Source organism: Dendropsophus ebraccatus, chromosome 4, assembly GCF_027789765.1.
Source record: "Dendropsophus ebraccatus isolate aDenEbr1 chromosome 4, aDenEbr1.pat, whole genome shotgun sequence".
In the NCBI taxonomy this organism is placed as follows: domain Eukaryota; kingdom Metazoa; phylum Chordata; class Amphibia; order Anura; family Hylidae; genus Dendropsophus; species Dendropsophus ebraccatus.
This window is the reverse complement of record NC_091457.1, coordinates 149,173,869-149,188,635: the sequence shown is the minus strand read 5'-3', so window position 1 is coordinate 149,188,635 and position 14,767 is coordinate 149,173,869. Positions and strand designations below refer to the sequence as shown.

General features: G+C 41.1%; 1 protein-coding gene across 1 annotated transcript in view; it reads left to right on the top strand.

Moving 5' to 3' along the window:
• PRG4 (proteoglycan 4) overlaps positions 1–14,767 on the top strand; it is a 98,112-nt gene that overhangs the window by 25,205 nt on the left and 58,140 nt on the right. Inside the window, 5 exon segments of the mRNA XM_069967959.1 lie at positions 3,947–4,021; positions 4,173–4,192; positions 4,195–4,270; positions 12,373–12,495; positions 14,619–14,735. Of these exon segments, the coding sequence (XP_069824060.1) occupies positions 3,947–4,021; positions 4,173–4,192; positions 4,195–4,270; positions 12,373–12,495; positions 14,619–14,735 (411 nt within the window).

Below are 14,767 nucleotides of genomic sequence, written 5' to 3'. Positions count from 1 at the left end.
TCCCGCTACCTTCCTGGTGGTTCAAGTCCAACTGAACTACAACGTTTTCGTTTTGTGGAAGTAGGTTACAGGGGTTATCCAACAAAAATATGGCCACTTTCTTCCAGAGACAGCACCACTCCTGTCTCCAATTCAGGTGTGGTTTGCAATTAAGCTCCATTGACTTCAATGGAACTGAGTTACAAAACCTGCAACCAAACTGGAGACAAGAGCAGTGCTGTCTCTAGAAGAAAGCGGATAACCCCTTTAAAATAGGGGACCAAACAGACTACAAAGATGCCTGCCATTGGAGGGCATGGTTAGGTCAGCTTCCAACCAACTCTGCTGGACCACTTCCCATTCAACTCTATGGGGGAGATTTATCAAACTGGTGTAAAGTAGAATTGGCCCAGTTGCCCCTAGCAACCAATCAGATTCCACCTTTCATTTTTCAAAACATCTGTGAGGAATGAAAGGTGGAGTCTGACTGGTTGCTAGGGGCAACTAAGACAATTCTACTTTACACCAGTTTGATAAATCTCCCCCTATATGTTTTCCCAAGTTTGGTCAAGATTACTTACCAAAAAAGCCTGTTAGACATTACATGGTAGAGATAGAAAAGACCAAGCCACCTATTTTGGGCCATTCTTGTCTTGTAGGAAATTGGCATTTACTTGTTCAACTTCAGAAGACGTTGTTCCACTGCCTGAAAATGTCATCTAGCGCAGAAAGTGTACAATACCCCATAGAACTGCCGGTATTTTAGAAAAAGGTTCAAGGTAAACCCACCAACAATAATAAAGCCAAGGATATACAAATACCCCTGTACATAAAATTTTAACTGTTTATCTACTACATACGATTAAAAAAAAAGAAAAGAAAAAAAACACTACAACATATCAACACACAAAAAGCACTATGGGCGTAATTTCTTAAAAAATAGTTCTATTGTGTTGACAAAATTCATCAAAAGACATAATAAAATCCAATAAAAAAAAAAAAAAAGCTACAGAAATGCTAAAAAATTACCACAAATCACAAAAGAATTAATAGCATCAGAGCACAAGTATTAGACTGAACTCTACCATGGAGTGCAATAGTAACAAATAACCCCAAATATGACTCCTCAACTGTCCGAAACAGTGGTACGCCGGTCTTATATTAGGCCCCGCCCCCTTTTCCCCAGCAGGATTCACTAAGAGGCGCATCAGGCGAGCGGGGCTCATGGGAGGGGTACGCCAGAGAGAAGGGCAAATCTGCACCTTCTCCCTAGTGAACGCCTTGGGCGGATGCTTCGTAAATGTCCCCCATGGAGTTCCTGAGTGATTTGTCTGGTTTCTTCTACTGTTTATTGAAATCACAAATCCTTAGAGATGGCTTAGTACATCCTTCAAGACATATTTCAATAACTTCTTTCTTTTTCACTCAGGTATTTTTTATCCTCATACAAATATTCCCAATAGAGATGAACAAACTTTTCCAAAAAGGTTCATCAAACTTCTGCAATAGGTTTAGTGCCAACTAGAGATGAGCGAACCGGATTAGGGTTTGAGTCCATCCGAACCCAACGTTCGGTATTTGATTAGCGGGGGCTGCTGAACTTGGATAAAGCTCTAAGGTTATCTGGAAAACATGGATACAGCCAATGACTATATCCATGATTTCCACATAGCCTTAGGGCTTTATCCAAGTTCAGCAGCCACCGCTAATCAAATGCCGAACGTTCGGGTTCGGATGGACTCGAGCATGCTCCAGGTTCGCTCATCTCTAGTGCCAACCTAAAATTTCACCAAAAGCTGAAAAACCTTCAAGTGTTTGGCATTATAAAATGCTCCTGTGTTCTCTATGGAGAGGAGGTAAGCCGCAGCCAGACTGCTCTGGCTTATTCCACTGAGAAGAAAAGGGTTGAGCTGTGAAATTCCATCACACCCATCCTCTATCTCTAAAGAGACCCCCAAACACTTCATACTGACAATCAAATCGACAAGCATCAGGTTTCGAAGACATACGAATAAAGTGAATGAGGTCATTAACAATCCCTCAAAGCCCTAAAAACCCTGTATAGCACAGGTCACCTAGGATTGCATACACTGCTTTACCTGATTTTTTATGCTTTTTAATATTAACCCTTTACAAAAAAAAGGAACATAAACTTATGTCTTTTTGCTCTTAAAGGGGTATAGAGAAGGCTCAAGCCGTTCTGTTATACTTACAGCCCAGGTCCTCTTCGGGTTCCTACCACTGTTCCGGCTTGGCAATCACTTCAAGCTGTCTAGGGCATCCTAAAGCAATCGAGCCCAGAAAACATAGATCAATGCAGTACATATGTACTGCATTCATCTCTATGAACAATCATGGTATTGCTAATAGGAGTCCCCTGGAGGAACTAAAAATAAATGTTTAAAAAAAAAAATCCGATAATAAAAGTGTAAATCCCCTAAAATTTTCCAATTTTTAAATAAATTAAAAACAAATAATAATAATAATAAAAAAACATATATATATATATATATATATATATATATATATATATAAATATTTGATATTGCCGCATATGAAATCACCCAAACTATTAATGCAAAAAGCTGCCAAATGGAAAAATTGCTGATTTTTGATCACATCACACCCAGAAAAAATATGAATGAAAAGCGATCAAAAAGTTGCATACAAAGTCACAAGCTACTGATAGAAAGTACAGATCATGACACAAAAAATGACGTCTCAAATAGCCCCATAAACCAAAATATAAAAGCGTTATAAAAATCATATAGAAATATTTATTATTGAAAAAAAAGTTTACTATTTTTTGTTTCGCAGCATATTTTATGTTAAAGTCTGTCATTGCAAAGTGCAATTGTTGTTGCAAAAAAAAAAACTCATGTGGTTCTGTGGGTGAAAAAATGAAAGCGTGCTTCAAGTCAAGTCAGACATGGAGTGATGCGCTCGGCTGCACTTTTCCTCCACTTGTAACTAGTGACTGCAGCAGGTCACAGGACTGAGAACCAATCCGATATTAAAGGGGTACTCCAGCGTGGGGGCACTTTTGCGCTGGGACCGGGGCTGAGGTGGCCGAGGGAAAAGACATCCACTCACCTGTGGAGAAACCTTTGCACTTTTTCATGTTTGTTCTAGCGATTGGGGGAGGCTTCAGCACCCAGACCCCCACCGATCAAAACTTTTGGTAAGTCTCTATGACAAGTCAAAGTATTAAATTTTTGACATTTTGTCTAACATGTCAAATGTTAAAGGGGTACTCCAGCGTGGGGGCACTTTTGCGCTGGGATCGGGGCTGAGGTGGCTGAGGGAAAAGACGTCCACTCACTTCCCCGGTTCCAGCGGTACCCGGCCGTGATGTCTCAGGTCTGCTCAGCCACTCAGTGAAGGAGGCGGGCCCGCGTCAGACACCCGGAAGCGGCCGGGAACCGGGCACCGGAGCGCCGCAATGCGGGACCCACCGCTAGAACCGGGGTGGTGAGTGGACGTCTTTTCCCTCGACCACCTCAGCCCCGGTCCCAGCGCAAAAGTGGGAGGAAACAACCCTCAGCAGGCTTCTTCTCCCCACTTGTTCCGCAGTCACAGGGGGTCTCAGCACTTGGACCCCAACCAATCAAAAATTTTGACCTTTCTCTATGACAATATCTTCTTAACTTATTCTTTCCCTGAGAGCTAGTTGGCGTTGGAAAGTGTAACTGTGGATTCGAAGCAATAAAGTAACAAATATGCAAAAAATAGCAGAAATCAAAGACTTTTTACACCTTATCAGCATTTTACGGCTCTGGAAATATTTCATTTCAGATCAATTAACTATAGAAATATTTCAGATGGTGACTTGCTAAAAGTGATTCACCGTATTGCTCAATTCTAGTTACTCGGCTACATTTTCCAGCACTTGTGGAAAGTTAACTTTCATTAAGTGAGTAGTCAACACCCACTTTCCTTTTTTTTTTTTCTTCCTGGTCTGACAAAGATGCAATATTTCCAGGACTATATAAGCTTAGAAAGATTCTCCCCGGCCAAATTTCCTGTACATCTCCCAAACAAGGTGAGTGGGAAAACATGTCTACTGTATACTGATAAGGCTGATGTGATCGCTGATCGCCGAGCGGCATGCACCACGTCCGAATACTATACTACACTACCTTACTATTATGTATTGTTATTATTACTTACAGGTTTGTGTCTTTATAATACAGGTATTACGCCCAGGTGTTTATTACCATTGAAATGAAGATCTACAGCGTCCCCCTAATCCTCGGCTTTATAATCTCCATTCCGTCAGTGTCTTCTCAAAGTAAGAGAACATTTATTATATAGACTATTATAATGATCATAATAACTCTTGCAGTGCAACGTCTCGATAGAATTATTGTACAGTGTTGCATACAATAGCCTATACATGAATGTAATATCATTACAAATATCACAATATCGTCTGAGCCCGAACCATCGGCACTTGATTCCTGATGGCTGGAGAGAATGGATAAAGTGGAAAATAAGGATACAACCATAGGCTATGTTTACACACAGTGTTTTTGCTCAGTATTTTGCAACCTAAACCAGGAGTGGATTGGAAACACAGAAAGGCTATATTCACACACTGCTGAAATTTTATGGATGGCCGCCATTAAATGGGAAATAACGGCCATTGTTTTAAATAACAGTAATGATTTGCCTTTAAATGGCGGCCATCCGCTCAATTTATACAATGTGGGAACATAGCCTTTCTGTGTTTCCAATTTACTCCTGGTTTTGGTTGTAAAATACTGAGCAAAAATACTGTGTGGGACCATAGCTTATGGCTGTACTTATAGTTTCTGTGACTCCCTAGGGCTGCATCCACTTTCTCCAGCCATCGGGATTCAAATGTAGAGCGTTCAGGATCGAGCAAACCTGAACTTATTGTAAGTTTTCTCATTTCTAAAGATAACATAAAAACGAAAGCAGCAAATTGGTGCAAAATAGTGTTATATACTATATAACTATATATACATACTATATAACAGATAGCTTAATAATATAGCCATGGAGCAACAAGAAGCTGAATTCTACAGATTTTAACCCCAATACGTGGGATAGATGGATGAAATATTGGAGGCCAGTCCTGGCACTCGAATACATACAAATAGCCAATAGACACCCCCCAAAATCATATTATTGTGATATAAAATATGTGAACATAACCTTGTATATGTATAGTACATTGGTTGGGTCCTATGTGCTGCAGTATAAGGCTTTAGGTTTTATCATTGCACTGATAGGCTATGTTCACACAACGTCAAAAATAGAGAAATGGCAGCCGATTTTGCAATTTAAAATAACGTCCGTTATTGCTGCGATTTTAATGACTGCAATGCAATGCGTTGAAGTCAACGGAAAGACGGACGTCCAATGCACACAATGTATTGAATAACGGACATAATCGCCGCGGACGTCAAAATAATGATCATGACAATTGTTTTCGGACGTCTTTTGCAAACAGCTGACGTTTTTTATTAGTTGATCACACAGAGTTTTTCTTTTGTCACCGTTCTTTCTCCGTTTTTACTATTAAATTCAATGTCACACCCAATGTCAAGACCAATTAGTAACCCAAAACTAGAATAATGTACAAACACCACTCAAGGGGAGGCCAGGCTGCTAAATAATGTCCGTTATTTTAGACTCAAAATGACAGATGTCATTTTAAACAGAGCTAAAAAGCATAGTGTGAACATAGCCGTAAACTGTCTGCAGTCACAGCCTGGAATCCAAGTATCTAACCTTCCCACCTATGATATCTTTTTTGTATTGTTTATAGGCCGTAAGTGTTCAGTTTGCTTTTTCATTGTTGATGCAATAAGCCTGAATGTAAAGTGTGGCAGTCATTTGCAATAAGTTTTGCCTTCTTCTCCTGAAACCATCTGCAATCAAAAGATACAGCGAGGAGGAGTATGTGATATCGATCAGATCTGTCAGATTTGTAACACATTTCCTTACACTGCACTTTCTGTATCTCAGGATCGCAGCAGGTCTCAGGAGTGAGACCCAGAATGATCAAAACAGATTTTTCTTTTATTTATGTATTTCTTCGCTTGGCATTTCATGGTATTTTATTATATTATGAGGTGATGTACGGTAGACTTTATAGCACAGATGAAGCTACAGTACTTGCAGACTTAGCCATAACCAGGAGTAAGACCAAAACACAGAAAAAGGTGCTGATTTATTCTCTATATTTTCTCTCTGTGTTGGTGTCACTCCTGTTTTGGCTAAAAATACTAAAATACAGATTATATACTGACTAGAGATGAGCGAACCTGGAGCATGCTCGAGTCCATCCGAACCCGAACGTTCGGCATTTGATTAGCGGTGGCTGCTGAAGTTGGATAAAGCCCTAAGGCTATGTGGAAAACATGGATATAGTCATTGGCTGTATCCATGTTTTCCAGACAACCTTAGAGCTTTATCCAAGTTCAGCAGCCACCAGTAATCGAAAGGCGAACGTTCGGGTTCAGATGGATTCGAACCCGAACCCGGTTCGCTCATCTCTAATACTGACCAATAGAGATAAGCAAACTTCAAGCACATTCGGGTCCATCTGAACCTGAACTCTCTACATCTGATAACCGGTGGCTAGAGAAGCTGAATGCAGCCCTAAGGCTGCCTGGAAAACATGGACAAAGCCATAGGCCATAAGCTGTATCCATGTTTTCCAGGACTCCCTAGGGCTACATCCGTCTTCTTCAGCCACCGGGAACGAATTGCGGACATTTCGGGTTCAGAAGAATACGTACATGCTCGAGGTTCGCTTATCTCTACTGACCATGTTACTGTATATAAAGCCAGCCGCAAGCTGACGGCTAGGTGGTTTTCTTGCTAGAAATCACTGTGAACAGCTGTTATCACTGGATAAAATACTATGGAGGAGATTTATCAAGCAGTCTTACAGGATAAATGTCCAATGTTGCCCATAGCAACCAATCAAATCTCAGCTTTAAAAAAAAAAAAAAAAAAAAATGAAAGCTGAGCTGTGATTGGTTGCTATGGGCAACAATATATTCTTACTGTAAGTGCACGTTCACACACACACTTATGCCGTTAAAACTTAAGGCTTATACCCTTTAACCTCTGTTTACATTGTCACATAGATATTAGATGGGAAAAGGATCTCCTTTCTTCATCCAGACAAACATGTAGGAATAGCTGTCACCTGCCGGAGGATGGCGGGGACTGGCTGCTGACCTCTAATACTAATGGCTAGGACTGGAAAAAATCTCCAATCCCAGGCCATTTAACCACTTAAAGGGGTCCTTCAATTAATACTTACTTGTCCCCTATCCACAGGAGGCCGTCCTCCTTCTGTAACACACCTGAAATAGTCCTGGCCCTAATAAAAGCCCCCAGGTATACCTTAGGTACTGTTGCATAGACAGTACATTTTATTAAAAAACAGTAGTGAAAGTCCCCTAAAAAAGTAAAAGTAAACAACACAAATAGAAAATACTACTGTAAAAAAATACATATAACCAGTTACCATATAGTTACCCGAAAATAGTACCTGAAAAACATACAAATTAGCTCATGATAAAGACTAAAGTAGCTACGTAGCATTGTGTTACTGCTGACAAAACAACCAATGCCGCGGATGCACTATGGACAATTTCTATGGCCATTCATTTCTGTCCATGTGTACGCTGTGTATTGTGGTGGTAGTGAACACGTACATTGGATGCTTTTGATATCATGATATTGCTACTATGGCATAGATGCTTCCTGGTCTCCTGTGATGTTCTATGGTGATGAGTCTCCGGTGTGCAGTCATTTGTGTTATTAGCAAATTTATTTTTGAGTTTTCAGTTTATTTTAGAAAATTAAAATTATATTTCAATATTTCATTAAGAATATTCCAGATATCTGTCTGATTTGGTAAATAATCAGCCCCTCAAAGGGGTACTCCGGGCGGGAGTTATTTTTAGGGTATGGCCGGGGAAGGGGTGGAAATAGAGGCCGTCAGTCACTTACCTCCCCGGTTCCAGCGTCGGGTCCCGGATCGTGCCGCCCTGTTCTCCCGTCCTGCTGCCACTTCCTGGTCTGAGCTGCGGCTTGAGACGTAACGTCTCAAGGCAGCTCAGCTATTCAGCGGCCGAGGCGGGACTCCTGACAGCTCAGACCAGGAAGCGACGGCCAGACGGGAGACTAAAAAATAAAACAGGAAAAAACAAGGGCACCGGCGCCTCGTGTCTTACTGTGGCAGACTCAGACCAGACAAAGAGTGAACAATTGCACTCACCTAATAGCCCCTTGGGCTGTAAGCATATCACCCCACTGGGGTATCCAGAATTCCGTATGGAGAAGGTAGCAAAGGAAGCTGAGGACTGCAGCCAGATGTATCGTGAACGGGATACTCCCAAACAGGGGCCCGTATTGGAGTAAGTGGAAAAGAAAAACTTCGATACTTGTAAACAGCGCTGTCCCAGAGAATGTCCAAGGCTACACCAAAGTAGTGGAAAACAAATTCATATTTATTGTAGAAGCACAAGGTTTACGCGTTTCAGGAGTTACATAATCTCCCTTCATCAGAACAGTGCATTGTTCTGATGAAGGGAGATTATGTAACTCCTGAAACGCGTAAACCTTGTGCTTCTACAATAAATATGAATTTGTTTTCCACTACTTTGGTGTAGCCTTGGACATTCTCTGGGACAGCGCTGTTTACAAGTATCGAAGTTTTTCTTTTCCACTTAGGCCAGACGGGAGAACAGGGCAGCGTGATTCGGGACCCGACACTGGAACCGGAGAGGTAAGTGGCCGGCGGTTTCTATTTTCACCCCTTCCCCGGCCTACCCTAAAAATAATCCCCACCTACAGTACCCCTTTAAAGCTATTATCCAGGTCTAAAAAAAAAAATATGGCCACTTTCTTCCACAAAAAGCACCTCTCCTGTCCTCAGTTTGGGTGTGGGGTTTTGCAGTTCAGTTCCATTGAAGTGAATAGAGCTGAACTGTACTATGACACACAACCTGATGACAGGGCTGGTGCTGTTTTTGCAGGAAAGTAGCTGTTTTTTTCTAATCCTGAATAACCACCTAATTCCAAAGCACTTCAAGTTTTGAAATCCTCCCATTCCCTTAGCTTTCTTGGTTGCCTCCGCTACCCCAGTACTTCAGACGTGTTGTGCCATACTACAATCATGCTGTGAACTAAGTAGGATTAAACTATTACTTTTTTCGTTATAAATAACCCCCTTGTTGATGAATGTGCTTGATTATTCATAAACATCCACTGTACTGCAAGTGCCAAGTCACCGTCTACATTTGATGGTAGTAAAGTGCGAACTAATTTTCTGCATCATTTCCTTGTTAATGGACTATTACATGTTTCAGTAAAACTTTATATTTATTGACCATCACTCTTGACTGAAGCTGGCCAACCACATTTAATATCGTAATCATTGGCCAAACCCAAACTCGTTGGCAGATGATGTTGGAGAATAGAAGGATCAGGCAGCTAGATTCAATATGTCTGATCCTATTGTTCTCCTTGGAGATAAGCCACTACCAGAGAAGTATGGCACCCACTTACCTACCTCTCTCCATTGAAATCTCATGCATACTCAGCCAAGTAAGGGAGGATCAGAAAAGATAGGGGTTCTCCGAATAAGCTATGGTCACACGCTGTCAAAATGGCGATCGTTTTTTGTTGGTGGTCATTTAATGAAAATACAGCTGTTATTATACAAATAACGGACATTATTTGATTTTAAATGATGGCTAAGAGGATGTCAATTTGACAGTGTGTGAACATAGCCTAAAGGTTCGGACACTTATCTAATAGGTATGGCCATCTTTGGTTAATCCCCTTGACAAACACATGTAGACTAGAACATCTCTTTCTAGAAGGGTCAGGAAATACCTCCGGGTTTAGACTGATTGACTTGGGCAACATATACAGCTACAACACATCAGATTTCGAAACTTTTCTGGCAGCTGTCCTAAGAAAACACAGACATCTGAGCGTTTCCAGACTGTTTATTTATGGTGGATTAAGTGAAGATAGGCATGGCCGATAGCCGCACTAATGGGTTTATTTTGCCACATTGAAATCATCATTACGTTCCTGTCAGTTGCCAGGATAAGGTTTCCTCCCCGCTGAATTTTTTTTGGCTTGTAAATAAACATGAATGTCCCGTATTTATTTTTCTACAAGTGTTGTTTTTTTGTATATAGACAATTTTTCAATGTTTTTCAGGTGTTTTTCATCTTCTATAGATGAGCTTAGGAGAACCTAGTCTAGGATAGGCTGCAGACTGACTGCCATGAACCTAAAAAACACAACAAAAGGGATGAAAAATTCTATAAACAAAAAGTATAGTGTGTAGTATATTTTTAGATTTCTCTGTTCAGCACACTAAATATATGCGGGAAAATTAAACACTATACCAGAGGATATTTATTTTAAAAGGTTCCCAAGGTGAGTGGTGGGACCAGCCTTGGGACCCCTGCCAGGCTCTGGGGTCTCTGGTGCTGCACACTTCACGACCCGGATGATGGACTGGCCGCTCAGCCAGTCAGTGACTGGGGCTGGTCACCGCCATTCCATCAGGCCTCCCCCCCCCAAATTGTGACATCATCCCGACATAGGGGAAAATGCCTTCAGGTGGGGGTCCCGAGGCCGGTCCAGCTTTTAAAAATGGAGGGACTTCTCCTTTAAGTCTACACGCCCCTCAATGTAAAACAATTACTCTTGTAGACTTCAATCATGCCCACCACCTGATAGGATATAATAAGTTTCAAAAAATAAAGTAAAAAAAAAATGGAAAATGTAAAAATTAGAAAAGAGGAGCATGTTATAGTATCTGGCTCTAACCAGTAAAATAGAAATCTAGGTGACACATTCACTGTGGTAAGTAAGTAGGGCTGGGGTCTAGCATAGTGTATAGATGGATTTATGTTAGGACCAGGTATCGGCCTTCTCCCATTTGCAGAAGGTGTTAGCAGGTATGTATTCAATGTTCCCATTCACTTGTCACTGCTGCACTTCACTTTACAACCATCTCTAACTGTTTAATAAGAAGAATGAATAACCCTAGTCCATCCTATCCAGGTAAGACATTTACATCTTTATATCTTCCTACTTACATAAACCCATGTCATCCGCCATATACTGTGATCCATTCTCTTGCAGTAAGCTTGTATTCATTCCTGAAAATGTCCAACCTTCCATTACGGCACATGTAATGGATTAAGAAAAATACAAGCGGCAACATTATCTACCAAGGACGGTGCCAAAAGCCAAGTGATTTTACCTTGAATTGCCAGTATTTTGATGCAGCTTTTGTCGGCATTGATATGAAATCTACGGCCACATTGTGACTTTGGCTGTGACATGGGTCACTTGTGTTCCAGGGCAAGGATCATGCTGCAATGCAATACAAGTTGCTGGAACTCACAAGTAGCAAGAAATGAATCTCAGATCAATTTCTTGAAGGAGTCTTAAAGGGGAACTATCAACAGGTTAGATGAATCTAACCTGCTGATAGCCTCCTATAGTGCTGGGGATGCTGAGGAGGAAGGTATGTCTCTTACCTTCCACCTCGGCGCTGGTTCTGCACTGTTAGTCGGGGTAAACTCTGCTCCGGAGCACCCTTAAAGGGGTTATGCAGCGCTACAAAAACATGGCCACTTTTCCCCCTACTGTTGTCTCCAGTTCAGGTGTGGTTTGTAATTAAGCTCCATTTACTTCAATGGAACTGGGTTTAAAACTACACCCAAACTGGAGACAAGAGAGGGGGAAAAGTGGCTATGTTTTTGTAGCACTGGATAACCCTTTTAAGAGCATCATCTGTCCTGCACTTTCTAATGATAATCAATGGAAGGGGCAGGCTGGATGACGCAGCAGTGCTCCTATCAGTGCGGTCATCTTTGGTGGCATGACCAATTACGCGGCCAACATCACCGAGTAGCCATAGCCTAAAGACCAAATCTTTAAGAAATGAAGTCTCATAAGTGGTAGCTGAGGTTCTTTCATACGATGATGTTGCGGCATTGTGTATTTTTACAATCCATTACTGCATATTTTCTGGGTGTCTGATCATGAAACAATAAATGGTTGTGTTAGGTAATCATTTTACTGACCATTATAGAAAAGAAATGGGGGGGGGGGGATTGCATTGTGCATTCAAAACTGTAAGGCCCCTTTCACACATCACTACGTGATTTTTCGGCCATTATTGCCGAAGACGTCCGATATTTGCTAATGACGGCCGTCTATAACGATCATGATCATTATGGATGGACGTCATCTCATCTGCAAATATCGGACATCTTTTTTAACTTAACCCTATACTGTCCACAATTACGGATCGGTAATCCTTTTTGTTTAGCAGTAATAGACAATGTTTGTGTTCAATTATAGGTGAAGGAAGCTGTGTTGGGAGATGTGGTCAAGGGTACGTCCGATCGGATCCGTGCCATTGTGATTATAACTGTATGTCTTATATGGAATGTTGTCACGACTTCAAGAAAGTTTGCACAACAGGTAACCTCTGAGGTTAACAAGCAGCGTGATATCCAACCACATACTATCTCCTTATAAACATGTAGGGGCATCTAAAAACTACTACCGGAATGTATGGTAAACCTCTCTAATACTCGGAGATGCAAAGTTTTTAGGGCCAATCACATCATGTTTTGTCTACAAAATAAAGTATACAATTAGAAAATGGGCTTAACGTAGTCACTAGTAGACCGGCTGGCCGGTAGCACGCCGTGGCGAAAGTTGGCATTCCCTTTTGCTAATGTATACTAGTGATTAGAGATGAGCGAACCTGGAGCATGCTCGAGTCGATCCGAACCCGAATTTTCGGCATTTGATTAGCGGTGTCTGCTGAAGTTGGATAAAGCCCTAAGGCTATGTGGAAATCATGGATATAGTCATTGGCTGTATCCATGTTTTCCAGACAACCTTAGAGCTTTATCCAAGTTCAGCAGCCACCGCTTATCAAATACCGAACGTTCGGGTTCGGATCAACTCGAACCCGGTTCGCTCATCTCTACAAGTGATGTATGAGCAAAATGTAATGTGAGTGGAATGTAAGATCACCCAAAAAGATCCGATGTTAACGATCTTTTAACCCTTCCTGACAAGAGCTGGTATAAGCAGAAGCAATTGGCAATTGGGAGGTTTTGCTACATTAAAAAAAGTCGGATTCTTAGATAGTAACATAGGGATCAAGTATGAGGCTGGGTTCACACTACGTATATTTCAGTCAGTATTGTGGTCCTCATATTGCAACCAAAACCAGGAGTGGATTAAAAACACAGAAAGGATCTGTTCACACAATGTTGAGATTGAGTGGATGGCCGTCATATAATGGCAAATATTTGCTGTTATTTTAAAACAACGGCTGTTATATTGAAATAATGGCAGTTATTTACCGTTATATGACGGCCATCCACTCAATTTCAACATTGTGTGAACAGATCCTTTCTGTGTTTTTAATCCACTCCTGGTTTTGGTTGCAATATGAGGACCACAATACTGACTGAAATATACGTAGTGTGAATCCAGCCTGAAGCTGGGTTCACACACTGTATACTTCAGGCAGTATTTGGTCCTCATGTCAGGTCCTCATAGCAACCAAAACCAGGAGTGGATTGAAAACACAGAAAGGCTCTGTTCACACAATGTTGAAACTGAGTGGATGGCCGTCATATAACGGTAAATAACTGCCATCATTTCAATATAACAGCCGTTGTTTTAAAATAACAGCAAAAATTTGCCATTAAATTACGGCCATCCACTCAATTACAACATTATGTGAACATAGCCTTTCTGTGTTTTTAATCCACTCCTGGTTTTGGTTGCTATACAGCCTCACAAATACAGCCTCAAATATACATAGTGTGAACCCAGCCTGAAACTGTATATAGAGTTAGAGTTCAATAGAAAATATAACTTTTCTAGTATGGCATGCCTATGAAACATGTCTATGATGATAGGTTAATACCCAGAAATATGCATATGGCCTCTATGTTTTCTGTGTATGTGTAAGGTCTGGACTCCACTGTGCTATTATTGCAGTCCAATTGTGGTAGATTGCAGTGTTCTTGACAGTAAATATTAGTCAATGGGGGGGGGGCGTAGAATATATATAATTACTATAGACTATTGGGGTTGGTGATAACATTACTGCAGTTTGATCTACTGCAATATTAGTCTATGGGGGGCATGTGGAATACATAAAATTACTATAGACTAATAGGGCTGGTGATAACATTACTGCACTATGATCTACTGCAATTTGTGCAATGATTTCTGCGCATTGCGGTGTCCAACCTTAACCTTGTGATTATCTAGTGAAGACCTTCGGGTATATCACCAAGTGATTTGTTGGTGAGGCTGGGATGTTTTCATCTGAACAGGTAGGTTGCTGATATCACATAGTTTACGAAATAAAAAAATTTTTTTTCCATGAGACTGGATTACTGTTTGCCAATTTTAACTTACCAAAATTTGACCATGTGACAGTAACCTAAGTAAGGATATTTCGCCTACTACTCAGAAAGTGTAAGATATAGTAGGTGGGCAGTGGGACAAGAAACAGGAGTGTCTGGTTTCCCTCAACCTATGACATTGACTAGCTTGTGTGTTACTTACAGAGGCCTCATGCAAAGGCCGATGCCATGAAGGCTTCATCAGAGGACAGACATGCGATTGTGATCCTGGCTGCAATAGATTTGACAGATGCTGCTCGGACTATAAGGAACATTGTGTTAGTAAGTATTGAAAATCAAATTATATATATCAC